General features: G+C 38.5%; 1 protein-coding gene and 1 long non-coding RNA gene across 21 annotated transcripts in view; one reads left to right on the top strand and one right to left on the bottom strand.

The window, feature by feature from the left end:
* The window catches only part of NEB (nebulin), a 209,813-nt gene extending 199,743 nt beyond the window's left edge, over positions 1 to 10,070 (top strand). For 15 of the 20 annotated variants that reach the window (XM_087860771.1, XM_087860769.1, XM_087860758.1 and 12 more), the window contains 10 exons: positions 299 to 391; positions 1,719 to 1,811; positions 2,108 to 2,200; positions 2,530 to 2,622; positions 3,824 to 3,931; positions 4,038 to 4,221; positions 4,534 to 4,626; positions 5,706 to 5,858; positions 6,142 to 6,248; positions 9,291 to 10,070. In XM_087860771.1, coding sequence (XP_087716897.1) covers positions 299 to 391; positions 1,719 to 1,811; positions 2,108 to 2,200; positions 2,530 to 2,622; positions 3,824 to 3,931; positions 4,038 to 4,221; positions 4,534 to 4,626; positions 5,706 to 5,858; positions 6,142 to 6,248; positions 9,291 to 9,464 — 1,191 coding nt within the window. In that variant the 3' untranslated portion in view covers positions 9,465 to 10,070. The remainder of the gene's footprint in view (positions 1 to 298; positions 392 to 1,718; positions 1,812 to 2,107; positions 2,201 to 2,529; positions 2,623 to 3,823; positions 3,932 to 4,037; positions 4,222 to 4,533; positions 4,627 to 5,705; positions 5,859 to 6,141; positions 6,249 to 9,290) is intronic. The other 5 variants (XM_087860762.1, XM_087860734.1, XM_087860763.1 and 2 more) reach the window with 3 other exon arrangements.
* On the bottom strand, positions 215 to 9,296 carry LOC148110731 (uncharacterized). Its single transcript, XR_015723798.1, has 2 exons — positions 7,455 to 9,296; positions 215 to 5,904 (listed from the first exon to the last, which is right to left on the bottom strand). It is a non-coding gene; the product is annotated as an uncharacterized LOC148110731 (long non-coding RNA).
* Positions 10,071 to 18,214: the final 8,144 nt, after the last annotated feature.

Genomic DNA, 18,214 nt, shown 5'->3' with positions numbered 1-18,214 from the left:
TCAAACCCCCATGTAATTGTTGGGAGGCACTGTACTCATAGAAATGACAAAATAACATGAATAACTGACAGCCTTTCCCCAGCAGCTCCTAAGGTCCTTGCTACCTAGAGACTCTGCTTCCCCAGCCCAACTATGGCCGCCATTAGTTTGTGGCAGCTTGCCAACCTGTAACTCCTGGCTCCCTGGACTACTGTGTCATTTGGTAACAAGGAAGTTGAACTCACACTTAAAATCTTACAACAAATGTAATGTTACTTACGTTTTGTTTTTTTTTTCTGAATGCTTTCTCATTACACAGGTGTTGTACAAAGAAAATATGGGCAAGGGAACCCCTATACCTGTCACTCCAGAGATGGAGAGAGTCAAACACAATCAAGAAAATATTAGCTCGGTACTTTTGCAAGAAAACAAAAAGCTACTTCTTTAATGATTTAAAATAATACTTATTAATCCTACTTTTAAAAACCAACTTAAATTTTGTGAATTTTGTTGATCCCATTTATCCTTCTCTCCTAGAAGGCTACTCTTAGCTTTAACCCCATAATAACAAGATTGCTTTAATCTATAAAGTTCTAATATCAGGAAGTAACAGATTTTCCAATAAAATGTCCATTCACTCATCTGTCCCTGAACTTACTATCTACTATCCTCAAGGTCTCTTTGTTTTACATACTCCTGAAATTTGGGGGGTGGCATGGTAGGTATGAGAGATCTTTCTGGAAAACGAGTTATTTTCTCTGTTTTTGTACCTATGACTTTAGGTTCTAATTTACCCTGTCAGATTTAGACAAAGAGACCTTGGGAAAAATAACCCCTGAGCCTCTCCTCCAAGGATAATGACATTTCTATTCCATCTTGTATTTAAAAAAAAATTTTTTTTTAACTTTTTTTTTTTTTTTAGTTTGCTTGGATTAACAACAAAATCAAGTTCTAACAATCTCAAATCTCCCATGTGATTGGAGTCAGACTGCTGGGTCCAGCCGCGCCCCCCCCCCTTTCCTATTATGTACATCTGGGGTGGGGGCCAGAAAATTTGCATTTCTATCAAGTGCTCAGGTGATGCTGACCTTGCTATTCAGGGACCCCACTTTAAGAACTACATTCTTCTTGAATGCCATTTTCCAAACTTCCCATGTCCCCATGACTGACACTGAAGGGAGACACTTGAGGTAAAGGATTTATCATGTCGCTAGTGATTTCATTGCTGAAAGCGCTTTCCTTTAGTGATAAGTTGGGTGAACTAAAGCAGGAGGCAGAGCACAGATGACTGCAGGGGGGAAAAAAGGAGGAATCCTTGTTTGTGGGCCCACAATTTACGGATGTGTCTATATGAGTTTAAGTGCTGCCATACAGGGAGCAGCCCCACCTTCTCCGTGTCAGTCAAGTGCATTTCTCCTAAGTCCTGTTAAGATGATCTGTCTGGTGCTTGAAATGCATAGATGAGCAGTAAAATGAAGGCCGTCTCTCATCCCTTTTGGGCACCTGCAAGTTCTGTCTTGCAGTCTGCCAGGATTTCAGGGCACAGTCCTACCCTGGAAATGTGTGTCTTGCTGTAACTACACTCAACTTTGTTTGGAAACACACTCCTTTCCACCTAACCTTATTGCCCAAATGGTTTGGCACCCTGAGCCTCATAACAAATTATCTATTCTGTTTAATCTTTTGGTAACTGTAATCTTTTTTCTTTTTGCCTCTTTGGATCCATTGGACTCGCATAGGTTTTGTACAAAGAAAATGTGGGGAAAGCCACCCCAACCCCTGTCACGCCAGAGATGCAGAGAGTCAAACGCAATCAAGAGAACATTAGCTCGGTATTGTCTTGAGAAATCCAAGTGCTTTTAATTTTGCAAAGTAACCCCTGCAGTTTGGCCTGCTCCTAACTCCATCCCAGGTTAAAAAAAAAGCAAAATGCCAGTTTTTTAGAATCTCCTGTAAATGATATATGCTACTTACTATTGCCATTAACTGTTTTTAAGCTTTCTTCTTCAGAGCTGTTCTCACTTATGTAACAGATTAAACATGGAGTTTTCTCCCCCAAATTGCATTATGTTTAATAGCCTGAATATTGCCTCTTCGTGATTTTCGGGTCCAACTTTGTATCTCACAGGTGTTATACAAAGAGAACCTGGGGAAAGCGACCCCTACACCCTTTACTCCTGAGATGGAAAGAGTCAAACGCAATCAAGAAAACTTTAGCTCGGTATTTTGGAGAGGAAAAAAGAAATTGTTACACTTTTAATAAGCCTGGCAAATATGGTTATGTCACTAATTTATCTCACAGTTTCCCCAAAACTTTGGTTTATTTTTTGAAATTCTTTACCCACTTGAAAACAACAAAACCCCACCAGCTCAACCTGATTTAATTCTTTCCTCACCTTGTGCTTTATACAATAACATTTTAATGGCTTTATCTTCCTGACATGTTTCTTACAGAGTGTGATATAATCGAGCTGTAACAGCAGCTAGATGATGGTTTTCAGAACTGGTTTTCTGCTCTCTGATGTCTGGATGCTCTCTTGGCTCCTCTAGGTATTATACAAAGAGAATATGAGAAAAGCAACTCCGACACCTGTCACTCCAGAGATGGAGCGAGCTAAGCGCAACCAAGAAAACATTAGCTCGGTATTGTCTAGGATTAAACACAGTAGTGCAACGACTTGGAAAATAACATTTTAACATCATATAAACACGCCTTTCTCATTCAACTGGAAAGCACACTAAAATGAAAAAAATTGCAACATCTTGAAAAATAACATTTTAACACCATAAAAATGTGCACCTTATTCAACTGAAAATTTACATTAAAATTAACACAACTGTGCTTTTAAATTCCAAATGATCATACTAAGAAATAACAATTGCCAATGTTTTCTCTTCCTTTTATTTTACTGGGCGGGGGGGGGAGTAGTCTTACATAACCAACTGTAACAAATTGACTTCCTAACATCCTGAATGTTTTGCTTTCTTTTATTAAGGTACTCTATGAAACAGGTAATACTCTGAGACGGATGTCTTCTTTGGCTTTGATATTTTAGGTTTTTCATGTCTGGAGGACTTTGATTTCTGTATTAACATTGGTTTATGAAATCTGCGCATAAACCTATGACAATGATCACTTGATGAAAAGGATAGTTGTTTGGAACATCCGGCTGGCTCAGAAGAGCATGAGACTCTTGACCTCAGGGTCGTGAGCTGAAGCACCATGCTGGGGGTAGAGATTACTTAAAAAAATTTAAAAGAATAGTTGTTTTGAATGTCAGAATCCCATCTAGTGCCAAATACCATCCAATCTGCTGGTGCTGCAATTCCTAGCAAATTCCGGAGACCACTTTCTTCCTATCCTCTCTGAAATTCTGTGTCTTGTCTCCTTTGAAAATTAAAGTTGCATTTTCAAAGTCAAAACATGTCCTTTCTCTCCTGATAAGAGCCCTGCCCATTGGTCCTCATGCTTATCTGTCCTGCTGTTATTAAGAATATCACTGGGTCCTTTCACATGACTCAAACTTCCTTCCCCAGCTACTTTTTTTTTTTTTTAAAGATTTTATTTATTTATTCAACAGAGACAGCCAGCGAGAGAGGGAACACAAACAGGGGGAGTGGGAGAGGAAGAAGCAGGCTCATAGCGGAAGAGCCTGATGTGGGGCTCGATCCCAGAACACTGAGATCACGCCCTGAGCCGAAGGCAGACGCTTAACCGCTGTGCCACCCAGGCGCCCCAATCCCCAGCTACTTTTTATCTCCATGTGTTGGAAAAGTTTTTGAGGCTTCAGAATTAGAACACTACCATGACCTGTAACTTAATTCATTGTGTCTCCTCTTTCAGGTTCTTTACTCTGATAGCTTCCGGAAACAAATACAAGGCAAAGCTGCCTATGTCTTGGACACTCCAGAGATGAGACGGGTGCGGGAGACCCAACGCCACATCTCAACGGTGAGTCAGAAATTCTTAAGGACTGATGGGCCAGTCTGCTGAATCATGTGGAAAAGGAAATGATCACATCATCATATTTTCACAAAATCAATTCATGAAATTTCAGGTGAAATATCATGAAGACTTTGAGAAACACAAGGGTTGCTTCACACCAGTGGTGACAGACCCTATCACTGAACGAGTAAAGAAGAACACACAGGACTTCAGTGACATTAACTACCGAGGTATTCAGAGAAAAGTGGTAGAAATGGAACAAAAACGGAATGACCAGGATCAGGAGACCATTACAGGTATATAAGCCCGGGGCGGGAATCAACTCTAACAACTCTAAGGGGATAGAAGAACAAGTGGCATTACCCATAGGAAGCTAAAGGATAGAGTACTTCAGCCTGTGTTTTCACCAGCTGTGAAAGAAAACCACTGTTTCACAGCTTGCAAAGCTGGTATCTTTCCTACCTTATGCTTTGTTCTCCTCTGAGAAGTCATGACCAGAATTAAGCTAAATTAGTGTTAGTCCTCCTGTGGTTAAGTTCATGCCTTGCTTTCCAAGCTATTAGGAGTCCTCCGAGAACATCTGCTCTGATCCTTGATCTCACTTGCAGGTTTTCGTGTCTGGCGTACTAATCCTGGCTCAGTGTTTGACTATGATCCAGCAGAAGACAACATTCAGTCACGAAGCTTACACATGGTTAATGGTATGTTAGAGCTTACAACATGAAGGTCACCATTTACTGGGCTAGGGTCAATGACCTCTAGGAAACTAGAGTTTTCAGTGTTGAGATGTCCTTTGGCATAAATCACCTTGCTGACTAGTGGGATGGTATCATTTTCGAGGCAAATTTAAGTCAGGGAAAGACTGTCTCACTGCCTCTGTGTAAATCTTCTTCAAGCCCCATTATTACCATTTTGTTTCTAAAGAAGAAAAAGTAGACATCTTTCTACTGGAGAAATAAGAAAGAAAAAAAAAACCATAAGCAAAGGGAAGAGAATGAATTTACCTTTGGCAACTTTCCAAATACTCTTATGTCATCAAGGAAGGCTGTTAAAACAAGCCACATGCATTTATGCCTTCTGTTCACGTTAAAATGTAGTCTGTCCTTAAAGGATTTACACTCTAGTCTGCTGATGGAGAGAAGGAAATCAGTGGTTACACCCTGACGTGTAGTTTTAAAGGCCTGCACACAAATTGTGGGAACTCAGGTAATGGGCATTTAAATAAATTTGGAAGTAAGGGAGGACTTTCTGGAGAAGTTGAAGGTTGAATCTGAATGTGAATATTTGCGAGCCAGGAAAAACGGGCAGGGTGGAAGGAAGAAGTTCTGCTCCAAGACAGACTCTGGCATTCTGAAGCCTGGCTGTACTATTTAGCAGCTATATGACCTTTGATGGGGTACTTCAGCTGTCACGTGCAAATGAGGATGGCAACCATACATATAGGGTTTCGAGGGTTTATTTTTTTAAATTTAATTATATATTTTTTAAAAGATTTTATTTATTTATTTGATGGAGAGACAGCCAGCTAGAGAGGGAACACAAGGGAACACAGGCAGGGGGCGTGGGAGAGGAAGAAGCAGGCTCCCAGCGGAGGAGCCTGATGTGGGACTCGATCCCCCATGCCCTGAGCCAAAGGCAGATGCTTAACGACTGAGCCACCCAGGCGCCCCTCGAGGGTTTAATCCATGGGAGTCTACTGAAAACCATGCTTAGCAACCAACCCACCCCACCACGCACCAAGACTGTTTCATGTCTGCCCCCCTCTCCCCCGTCCCCCCAGCACAAGCACAGCGCCGAAGCCGGGAGCATTCGCGGTCTGCCAGCGCTCTGAGCATCAGCGGCGGCGAGGACAAGTCCGAGCACTCAGAAGCCGCTGATCAGCGCCTCTCCACCTACAGTGACGGTGGGGTCTTCTTCTCGGCAACCTCCTCAGGTACAAGTGCGCGGCCCACCCGCTTGCTGGGTTACTAGCACAGATGCTTTGAGTGAAAAAAATGAAAAAATCTGGATCATTTCTTCTGATGAGAAAAGACTAGAATTGTGGAGAGGTACATGAAACCAGATGTTTCACTTTTCATTAACTTTATTAGAGCCTCCCTTCTTGGAAATCATTCTTTAAGTGAGGGGACAAGAGAGCACTGCTCAACTGTTTAACACAGATTAAATGATGTCTGGTCACCTTTTCTTCTTACAAACTACTGCCCCCTACCTTTTAGCTTACAAACATGCAAAAACCACGGAGCTCCCACAACAGCGATCATCTTCAGTTGCAACTCAACAGACAACAGTATCCTCTATCCCATCTCACCCATCTACTGCTGGGGTAAGTAGACAATCAAGAGCTTACTCAAATCATTCTTTTCAAATGTGCAGTAATGATTATCAGTATTCTGGATGGGTTTTTTTGTTGTTGTTTTTGAGCCAAACCTTCTATTTTATGCAGTGCTCTTTTAATACACATCATGTTACCAGCAATACCAGAAAGCCTTCATTACCAAACTCAAAACAAACTAAACAAATGATCACTTGGGGCTCATTGGTCCCACCCAGTACATTAAGGTATTTGCTGCTTGGAATCATCCTTCAAGAATATGTATATGTATGCATGTGTCACGCATATAAATGTGTCATTATCTTAGATCTCCGTTGTTAATATATATATTGAAGAGATAAGTCAATCATGCTTACAATTCACCAGCTTACTTTAAAAACTCTTAGTTTAAAACCCTGGACTCATTCATAATACCACAAAAACATAATTCTTTAGGGTTGAAGTAAAAGTATTTGTATTAAAAAAAAAAAACTATAAAGAAAACTCTTTACCAAAAGACAAAGATCTAAGTAAGTATTGAGAATTAAAATCCATAAATTCAAGGCAGCTCCAATCAAAATCCTAGAAGCATTTTGTACATTAATTCTAAAATTTATTTGGAAGAATAATCAAGTAAATTTTGAAAATGACAAAATTATTAACCAGATAAGAGCAAAACATGTAATAAAGCTATTATCATTAAATATGGATTTAGCCGGGAAATAGATATGAAAATAGATGAGGTCCAGAAATTGATTCTAAAAGAATTACAAATCAACAGGGGGAAAAAAATCCAAATTGTAAAATAGTACAGAAAAGTAGAGACTAATTTTACAATACAGGGGACAAGGAAGGCTTTCCTCAGCAGGTTCCAGAACCTAGGAATGTGAAAGAAAAGACTGCGTATTTGACCATAAAATTTTAAATGTTTTGCAACAAAAACATGTCAGACTGGGAGAAAATATCTGCAGCATACATAACAAAAAGATTTACATCTAAAAAGCCTAACACTCAAAAATTCATTGGCAAATTATTTCCCTTCTGGTCAAAATAAGACCTGGAAGCAAATGAATTAGACAACTTACAGCAAAAGAGACAGAAATAGCCAACAAAAAAGATGTCCACCATAACTGCAAGCCAGGAATATGCAAATTAATAAGTATTATATTAGAACATTATTAGGGTAGTGAATTTTTTAAAAAATTAAAATGCACATACCATTCAATCTACTCCTTTCACCTTTACAAGCTCTTTTTCTGAAATACTTGCCTAAAGAGAAACACTAAGGTAAGAAAAAATGGTGAATTAAATGTCCAGAAGTATAGAAATGGCTAATTTGTGATCTTACTAAAATACAGAATTCTCTGTAGCAGTAAAAAGTATAAAAAGTATGAGATCTAAATTTATATGGAAAAGCCCTGAAGCTATATTAAATGGAAAGAATGGGTCAGATTATTAATCACGGTAATTGTTTCACATATGCGGGGGGGGGGGAAACCTATCCTTGAATATGAATATATGTATGTATATTTCAGAATGCTAGGAAAAAATATGCAGGTTACATACCAAATTACTAACCATTGCCTGCTCCTATGAAGGTAATTTGGGCACTTTCAATTTTTGTTATTTTTGTCTAGAGATGATTACAATTTAAAAAATTATTTTGCTGTTGTAAAAACACTTATCTATCTTCTTACCACATTTTTAAGTGTTTAGTACATTCTTGTTTACTATAGGTTCAAACTTATGTACAGATCTCTAGAGCTTATTCAAATTGCTGAATAAGCAATTAACTGAAACTTCATCCTTATTCATTAGTAATTCCCCATCTTCCCTTTCTACCATGTTAGTTTTTTGTTTTGTTTCCTTTCGTTTTGTTTTTTTTTAAATGTGGAGGATAGCTTTTAGAAACTTTTAGTATGCTCCCAAATTCCCAGCATGAAAGATACATGCAATACTGCTTTCTCAAAAGGGAAGAAAAGGCCATATACAAAATAAGCATATTCTTTTTTCATACACACAGTTTTATCATTAACATACTATTAAGGTCATTTGAAGAGTACAGGTCCACGATTTTATTTCATTTACAGTTATAAAATTAGATTGTAGTAGTGGTCGAATAACATTTTCTCACCCTAAAAGAACCCTTGTACTCAACAGTCACTCCACTTCCTGAGCCTCTCCCTCCCCCACTGTCCAATCCAAGGGATTCACTCATGTACTTTGTCTCTTTGCCTGTGTAAGACATTTCATGTAAATGAAATCATACACTATGTGGTTTTTTGTGACTGGTTTCTTCTACTTAATGCTCTGAGGTTCATCTAATTTTATCATACAACAGTAACTCATTCCTTTTTATTACCAAATATTCCATTGTATGGAAATACCACCCTTTTTTCTTTTATTCATCCATTGGGAGGCAGTTGGGTTGCTACCATTTTTTGGCTGCTATAAATGATACTATGAATGTGGATGTACAAATTATTGTACAGACCTATGTTTTCATTCCGCTTGGGTATATACATAGGACTGCAATACGGTTAACTTCTGTGTTTAACATGGGAGGAACTTAGAAAAACTCTTTTCAAAGTGGCTGCACCATTTTACATTCCCATCAGTTTATAAAATTTCTCCACATCCTCCCCAATACCTATTATTGTTTCTTTTTGATTATCACCATTCTAGTGTGTGTCATGTGGTATTTCATTGTGGTTTTCCCTGACGATTAGTAATGTCAAGTATTTTTTTCATGAGCTTATGGGCTATTTGTACATCTCCTTTGGAGAATTCAGATCCTTTGCCTCCTCTCCCACCTTTTTTCCAGTATTGAATGGTAGGAGTTATCTTCTCTGGGTGGTAATCCCTTACCAGATACAAAATAGGAGAAAATATTTGCAAATTGTGTGAGTAGTCTTTTTACCTTCCTGGCGGTGGTTGTACATTCTCTTTTGTGCAACTTAAGTTTGTGGAGTAAGTCATAAGAGATCTTAAAATTAGACATTTGGGTTGACTGTTGCAAATCTAATACATATTTTCCTACCTTTTTTCGAATAGAAGATCTTCCGTGCCATGTACGACTATATGGCTGCTGATGCAGATGAGGTGTCCTTCAGAGATGGAGACGCTATTGTGAATGTGCAAGCGATCGATGAAGGGTGGATGTACGGCACCGTGCAGAGGACGGGCAGGACCGGCATGCTGCCGGCCAACTACGTGGAGGCTGTTTAGGCGTGTCCGCACCACACCTGTGTGCAGGGCCTGTACATCCTGCAGTCAGTATTTCAGCTCAGGCTAAGTCCTCAAGCTGCCTAGTGGTCTTTCTGTGTCAATATGATTAATAGTTGTACCATCCCTTGTTTCTATATGAACCTTGGTAATTCTCCAGTAAAACAAATGTTAATATCATCTCTGTCCAATTATTAAACTAGATTTACTTCATTATTTTCTGGACTTGGACATAGAACTGGAGACATTAAACACACAGGTTCATTATTTTTTAAATTGTCATTAAATTTTCCATAGTGTTTTAAAGGAAGTTTACTTATAGCATAGATATTTTAAAAGTTTATGCAATGTTATTGCTGTATCAACCCAGAGTCTTTCTCCATTATGAAAATGTTTAACATTATTTTTTTAAAACAAGGATTCTGAACATGTTAAACACATTAAAGAAAAATGGCAGAAATACTCACCTTTTCCTTGCTTACCAAATGCTGATGCTTTTCTTACCAAATGCTGATGCTTTTAATTCTATTCCAGTTCTGAAGTTATAAAGGTGAGTCAATATAAACTGTGGATAAGCTACTAATAAAGTCTGTAATTCTGCAGTAAACACCACTGATGCAATGACTTTTATTTTTAATAGTTTTATGACCGACAAATTTCAGTAAACCAAATCCATTACTTTAGATTTCACCAAAAAAAATTTAAAAAATGTACCATTAAAAACGCACAAGCATAGGCTTTCTCAGAACTATACTGTGTTTGTTTAGCAATCTTCCCTTATGGCTCAGCTGATTGATAACATTTTAGAAACAACTGTGGGATCAGCAGTGGATAGCTGGGAAATAATGGATGGCACTGCATGCCCCATCCCTACTATTTCCTACAGACCTGCTCCCTCTAATATGCCTTTGGCCAGAGTCTATCCAAAGTGGTGTCATTAGTCTGGCAGTATGCAAGCAGCCTCAACAGGGGCCAGCACCACTCCACAGTGACTCCTGCCCTGAGGAGAGGGAAAGAAAGACAACCACACACACCAGCCCAACTGCGGCTCCAGCAGTAGACTGGGAGCAGACATCAGTCCTGACTGTAGGCCCCACCCACCACAGGAAAAGCAATGGGCAGTTCCATAACTACTGCATCTCTAGCGAACACCTGGTCTGACTCAACTCAAGCCCAAGGTGGCCCCAGACTGGTCCACTAGCACCATGGGGATGAAACCCTGTCCACAAGTGGCAAAGAGAGCCATTGCAGATGACTGGATTGAAGGCAAACATGACAACCACAAAGTAGGGTACACTCAACACACATAGGAGACAGCCCTGAAGAGTCAGGTTCTGGTGAACAGGGCATATTGTGCAGGAGGACACCACAAGACCTCTTCTTCATAGGCCCCTACTTGCAAGAGCAGGAGATGTAGCTGACTTTCCTAACAAAGAGAAATAGACACAGAGATAAAATGAGGTCATAGTCAGAGGACTATGTCCCAAATGAAAGGACAAATCACAGCAAGAGACCTAAAAAAAAAAAAAAACAGAGCTAAGTAATATGTCTGATAGAGAATTTAAAGAACTAGTCATAGAGATACTCCCTGGGCTTGAGAAAAGACTTGACCTTGGTGAGGTGCTTAACAAAGAGAAAACATGAAAACCAGAGATAAACTCAGTAACTGAAATTTAAAATATAATGGAATAAAAAATATATCCTGGAAAAAACAGACTAGAGAAAGCAGAACAAATCAGTGCTCTGGAGAACAGAGTAATGGAAAGCAATTAAGCTGAACAGGAGAGAGGAACAAATAATAAAAAAAATGAAAATAGACTACGGAAAGTAGGTGACACCATTAAGCATAATAACGTTCGCATTAAATCTCAGAAGGAGGAGAGAAAAGCGGGCAGAAAATTTATTTGAAGAAATAATAGCTGAAAACTTCCCAAATCTAAGAAAGGAAACCAATTTCAGATCCAGGAGCCATTAGAAAGTCCCCAACACAGCCCAAGGAACTCCATACCAAGACTCACAGTAATTAAGATGGCAAAAGGACTGATAGAGAATTTTAAAAGCAGCGAAAGAAAACAGTTACATACAAGGGAAACCCCATATGGCTGTAGGTTGATTTTTTTCAGCTGAAACCATAGGCCAAAGAGGAGTGGCATGACAAAGTGCCAAAAAGAAAACAAAGTACAGAACACCTGAGACCCAGAATACTCCATCCAGCAAGGCAAGGCTATCATTCAGAATGGAAGGAGAGAGAAGGAGTTTCAAGATAAACAAAAAGTTAAAGGAATTCATGACCACTAAACCAGTCCTACATGAAATGTTAAAGGGGACTGTGAGTGGAAAGACAAGTAGTATGAAGAAAAGAAAGAAGCACAAAAGCAGTAAAATTAAGTTATCTAGAAAAATAAGTCAAGGAATCCACAAAATAAAAGGATGTAAATTATGACACCATGTACCCAAAACATTGAGGGGAGAGAAGAATGGGTTAAAACTTAAGCCACTATCAGCTTATATAGAGTACTATATGCAAAAGATGTTTTATATGTACCTAATGGTAACCACAAAAGTAACATATGCAAAAAATAAAGAGAAAGGATCCCAACTACATCACTATAGAAGGCCAGCAAACCATGAGAGAAAACGGGAAGGAACAGAGAAAAACTACAAAAACCACCATAAAACAAGTAACAAAATCAGTACATACCTATCAATAATTACTTTGAATGTAAATGGAGTAATGCTCCAATCAAAAGATATAAGGTGATGGGGGCGCCTGGGTGGCACAGCGGTTAAGCGTCTGCCTTCGGCTCAGGGTGTGATCCCGGCGTTACGGGATCGAGCCCCACATCAGGCTCTTCCGCTGTGAGCCTGCTTCTTCTTCTCCCACTCCCCCTGCTTGTGTTCCCTCTCTCGCTGGCTGTCTCTATCTCTGTCGAATAAATAAATAAAACATCTTTAAAAAAAAATAAAAAGATGTAAGACCCATCTACACACTGCCCACAAGAGACTCATTTCAGAACTAAAGATACACACAGATTGAAAGTGAAGGAAAGGAAAACCAGTTACATGCAAATGAAAGTAAAAAGAAAGCTGAGATAGCAATACTTATATCGGACAAAAGAGACTAAAACAAAGACAGCAACGAGAGACAAAGGACACTATATAATCATAAAAGAACAATCCAACAAGAAGATACAATAATTGGGGGTGCCTGGCTGGCTCAGTAGGAAGGGCATGTGACTCCTGATCTCAGGACTGTGAGTTCGAGCCCCATGTTGGGTGTAGAGATTACTTAAACTTTTTTAAAAAGATATTATAATTGTAAACTGGGGAGCATCCAAATATATAAAGCAGCTAATAACAAAGATAAAGGAAGTAACTGATGGTAATACAATAGTAGGCAACTTAAACACCCCACACATCAATGGATAGATCATCCAAACAGAAAATCAACAAGGAAACAAGAGGCTCTGAATGATACACTGGGCCAGATGGATCTAGCAGATACATTCAGAACATTCCATCCTAAAACAGCAAAATACATTCTTTTCAAGTGCACATGGAACATTCCCCAGAACAGATCACATATTAGGCCACAAAACAAGTCAACAAATTCAAAAAAATTAAAACCATACCATGTGTCTTTTCCTACCATAACACTATGAAACTAGAAATCAACCACTAGAAAAAATCTGGAAAAAACACAAATACATGGAGGTTAAATAGCATGCTACTAAACAATGCATGGGTCAACCAAGAAATCAAAGAGAAAATTTAAAAATACATGGAGACAAAAGAAAATGAAAACGTAAGGGTCCAAATTCTTTGGGACACTGCAAAAGCTATTCTAAGAGGGAAGTTTATAGCAATACAGGCTTACCTCAAGAAGAAGAAAAATCCCAAACCCAACCCTAGACTTAAAGGAGCTAGAAAAGGAAGAACAAATAAAACCCAAAAACAGAAGAAAGAATAAAAATTAGAGCAGAAATAAGCAAAACAGAAATTAAGGAAACAATAGTACAGATTATTGAAACCAGGAGCTGGTTCTTTGAAAAAAACCAACAAAATTGATAAACCTTTAGCCCAGACTCCTCAACAAAAGAGAGGACTCAAACAAAATCAGAAATGAAAGAGGAGAAATAACAACCAACACTACAGAAATACAAAGGATTAAAGTATTATGAAAAATTATATGCCAATAAATTGGACAACCTAGAAGATTTGGATCAATTACTAGAAACATATAACCTCCCAACACTGAATCAGGAAAAAATAGAAAACTTGAATGACTACCAGCAATGCAATTGAATCATTTAAAAAATCCCAACAAACAAAAGTCCAGGACCAGATGGCATCACACGTGAACTCTACCAAACATTTAAAGAAGAGTTAATATCTGAGAAGGGCATATCATATGCACCCCAATGTTCATAGCAGCACTGTCCACAATAGCTAAACCGTGGAAGGAGCTGAGATGCCCTTCAACAGACGAATGGATAAAGAAGATGTGGTCCATATATACAACGGAATATTACTTAGCCATCAGAAAGAAAGATTACCCAACATTTGCAGCAACATGGACGGGACTGGAGGAGATTATGCTAAGTGAAAGAAGTCAAGCAGAGAAAGACAACTATCATATGGTTTCACTCATTTGTGGAACATAAGGAATAGCAGGGAGATTGGGAGGAGAAGGAAGGGAAGAATGGGGGGTTGGTAAGCAGAAGGGGGAATGAACCACGAGAGACTATGGACTCTGGGAAACAAACAAAGGGTTTCAGAGGGTTGGGGGGTGAGGGATTGGGATAGGCCGGTGATGGGTATTAAGGAGGGCACATATTGCATGGAGCACTGGGTGTTATATGCAAACAATGAATCATGGAACACTGCATCAAAAACTAATGATGTACTGTATGGTGACTAACATAACATAATAAAAATTTAAAAAAATAAAGAGTTAGTACCTAGTCTTCTCGGGGCGGCTGGATGGCTCAGTCGGTTAAGTGTTTGCCTTTGGCTCAGGTCATGAGCCCCGCTATCAGGCTGCCTGCTTAGCAGGGAATCTGCTTCTCCCTTTGTACCCACCCCCTTGGCTCATGTTCTGTCTCTGTCTCTCAAATAAATAAAAATCTTAAAACAAAACAAAGTCTTCCCAAACTATTCCAAAAAATAAAAGAGGAAGAAAACTTCCAAATTCATTCTATGAGGCAGCATTATCCTGATATCAAAACCAGATAAAGACACTGCAAAAAACGAGAACTACAGGCCAATATCTCTCATGAACACAGATGCAAAAACACTCAACAAATTTTAGCAAACTGAATCCAACAATAAACAAATCATTTGCCATCATCAAGTGGGATTTATTCATGGGATACAAGGGTGGTTCAACATACACAAATCAGTCAACATGACATTACATCAACAAGAGAAAGGAAAAAAACCACATGATCATTTCAACAGAGGCAGAAAAAGCATATGACAAAGCACACATCCATTCATGATAAAAACCCTCAATAAAGTTAGGTTTAGAGGAAACATATCTCAACATAATAAAGGCCGATTCTGAAAAACCCACAGCTAACATTATACTCAATGGTGAAAAACTGAGAGCTTTCTCCCTATGGTCAGGAACAAGACAAAGATGTTCACTCTTACCACCTTCACTATGTTGAATCAGAACTGGAAGCCCGAGTCACAGCAATCAAAGAAAAAGAAATAAAATGCAACCAAATTGGTAAGGGAGAACTAAAACTTTCACTATCTGTAGATGACATGATTCTATACATAGAAAGCCCTAAAGACTCCACCAAAAAACTACTAGAACTGATAAATGAATTCATTTAAGGTCGCAGGATACAAAATCAATATACAGAAATCCATTGCGTTTCTATACACTAATAATGAAGCAACAGAAAGAGAAATTAAAGAAACAATCCCATTTACAATTGCACCAAAAAATAATAAACAGACCTAGGAATAAACTTCACCAAGGAGGTAAAAGACCTGTCTGATACCGAAAAAGTATAAAACCCTGATGAAAGAAACTGAAGATGACACAAACAAATCCAAAGATATTCCATGCACATGGATCGGAAGAACAAATATTGTTAAAATGTCCTTAATATCCAAAGCAATCCACAGATGGAATGCAATCCCTATCAAAACCCGACAGCATTTCTCACAGAAGTAGAACAATCTTAAAATTTGAATGGAACTACAAAAGACCCCAAATAGCCAAAGTGATCTTGAGAAAGACCAAAACAGGGTATCACAATCCCCCCAAACAAGATATATTACAAATCTGTAGTAATCAAAACAATATGGTACTGGCGCAAAACCAGACACACACAGATCAATGGAGCAGGACAGAAAGCCAAGAAACAAACCCATGATTACACAATCTTTGACAAAAGAGGCAAGACTATGCAATGTGAAAAGGACAGTCTCTTTAACAAATGGTGTTTGGAAAACTAGACAGTTACATGCAAAGGAATAAAAGTGGACCACTTTCTTACACCATATGCAAAAATAAACCAAAAAATGGATTAAGGACCTAAATTTGAGACCTGAAACCATAACAATCCTGGAAGTAGAGTGCACACACATTATCTCTGATACTGACTGTAGCAACTTCTTTTCATAGCAGCATTTTTCTAGATATGTCTCCTAAGGCAAGGGAAACAAAAGCAAAAATAGTGGGACTATTATCAAAATAAAAAGCTTCTGCACAGCAAAGGAAACAATCAACAAAATTAAAAGACAATCTACTACAGAGCAGAAGATATTTGCAAATGACATATCTTATAAAAGGTTCATATCCAAAATATATAAAGAACTTATGCAATTCACCAAAAACACAATCTAAATAAAAATGGGCAGAAGACATGAACAGATATTTCTCCAAAGACATACAGGTGGCTAACAGACATATGGGAAAATGCTAAACATCACAGATCATCAGGGAAATGCAAATCAAAACCACAATGAGATATCACATCACACCTCACGCCTGTCAGAATGACTAAAATAAAAAACGCAAGAAACAACAAGCACTGGCAAGGATGTGGAGGAAAAGGAACCCTCACGCACTGTTGGTGGGAATGCAAACTGGTGGTACAGCCACTACAGAAAAGAACTATGGAGGTTCCTCAAAAAATTAAAAATGGAACTACCCTATGATCCAGTAATCACACTATTTACCCAAATATTAAAACACTAATTTGAAAAGATATGTGCACCCCTATGTTGATGCAACATTATTTACAATAGCCAAATTGTGGAAGCAGCCCAAGCATCCATCCATAGACAAATGGATAAAGATGTGGTATACATATAATGGAATGTTACTTAGCCATAAAAAAGAATGAAATCTTGTCATTAGCAACACAGATATATATACAGGATATAATGCTAAGTGAAATAAGAGAAAGACAAATACCACATGATTTCACTCATATGTGGAATTTAAGAAAAACAACAACCTAACACAGATAAAAGGAGACAAAAAAAAAAGACTCTTAACTATCGAGAACTGATGGTTATCAGAATGGAGGTTGGTTGGGGGGTGAGGGGAGGAATTGGTAAAGTGAAGGGGATTACGGGTACATTTATCAAAAGCATGAAGTAATGTACAGAATTGCTCAATCACTATATTGTACACTTGAAACTAACCTTGCATGTTAACTATGCTGGAATTGAAAGGAGCAAAATAAAAGGAAAAAAATTTGCATACATATTCAATGCCAACTTACTATCTGTTTAATAATGCAATTTGCTTCCTTGTTTGTAATGCATGGTGTTGGGGGAGCCCTATGGAAAATGGTATCTAGGGAGGAAGCCCATGGAAAATGAGGAAGCTTTAAAAATGAGTTGTCACTCTGGCTCCTCCACTCGGGGGAAACGTGGCCTGAGAGGGGCTAAGTACAATGGAAAGAAGTAGGCAACTGGCCTCCCCAAATACACATCCTTAATTTAAGTGCTAATTTAAATTTAGAAATAGGTTAAAAATTCACTACTGCAAAACTAAAAATTAAACTTATGCTAAAAAAAAAAATAGCTATGGGATCGAAGCCTAACCTCAGGGGATCTTTCTAATCTGCAGCCGTTAAGTTGACAGCACAAGGCAAAAACGTTAAACTGTCCTCAAGCTTCTTAATGCGTCTCTCTCGAGGAGACTCACAGTAAGCACACATTAGTGCAGAATGTACACGTGTGAATGCTCGGAGATCACATTTGTGTGCCAGGCACCACACCAGATGCTGGGGTTAGAGAGATGAACCAGAGACTGTTGGTGTCCTTATGAAACTCAACAGTTCCACAAAAAAGGCAGGCCATGCCAAAGTGTCCTAATGATGGGAGCGGCAGCCACTCTGCCATCTTCAATCTTCCTTTAACCTGGGTTAAAAATCCAGGTGAAACACAGCAATACCGTACGTGTGCTATTTTTCCAACCTTTGGGAACAAAGTTTATGCTGTCTCAGTTACAATAAATGTTTGTTTTAAAATTTTCTGTTCACTTTTTGAGGCTGCCAAAGCATACTTTGCAGTTGCTCTTACAGATAAACAGACACAATTTTTATCTAATTCTAGGGCTTTTAGTTAAAAGCTTGGAAATTTTTCATACAGAAAAATAGAGAATCCTACTATACCCACCTCCTGAAGGTTTCAATTCATGGCTGATCTCGTTTTGTCTACCCTACCAATGCTCTCCTCCGTTAAAGTAAATCCTACTAATCATATCTTAAAACAATCAC

Source organism: Ursus americanus, chromosome 1 (assembly GCF_024610735.1).
Source record: "Ursus americanus isolate L20-20 chromosome 1, mUrsAme1.1.p, whole genome shotgun sequence".
Lineage (NCBI taxonomy): Eukaryota > Metazoa > Chordata > Mammalia > Carnivora > Ursidae > Ursus > Ursus americanus.
This window is presented reverse-complemented; position numbering and strand designations above follow the sequence as displayed.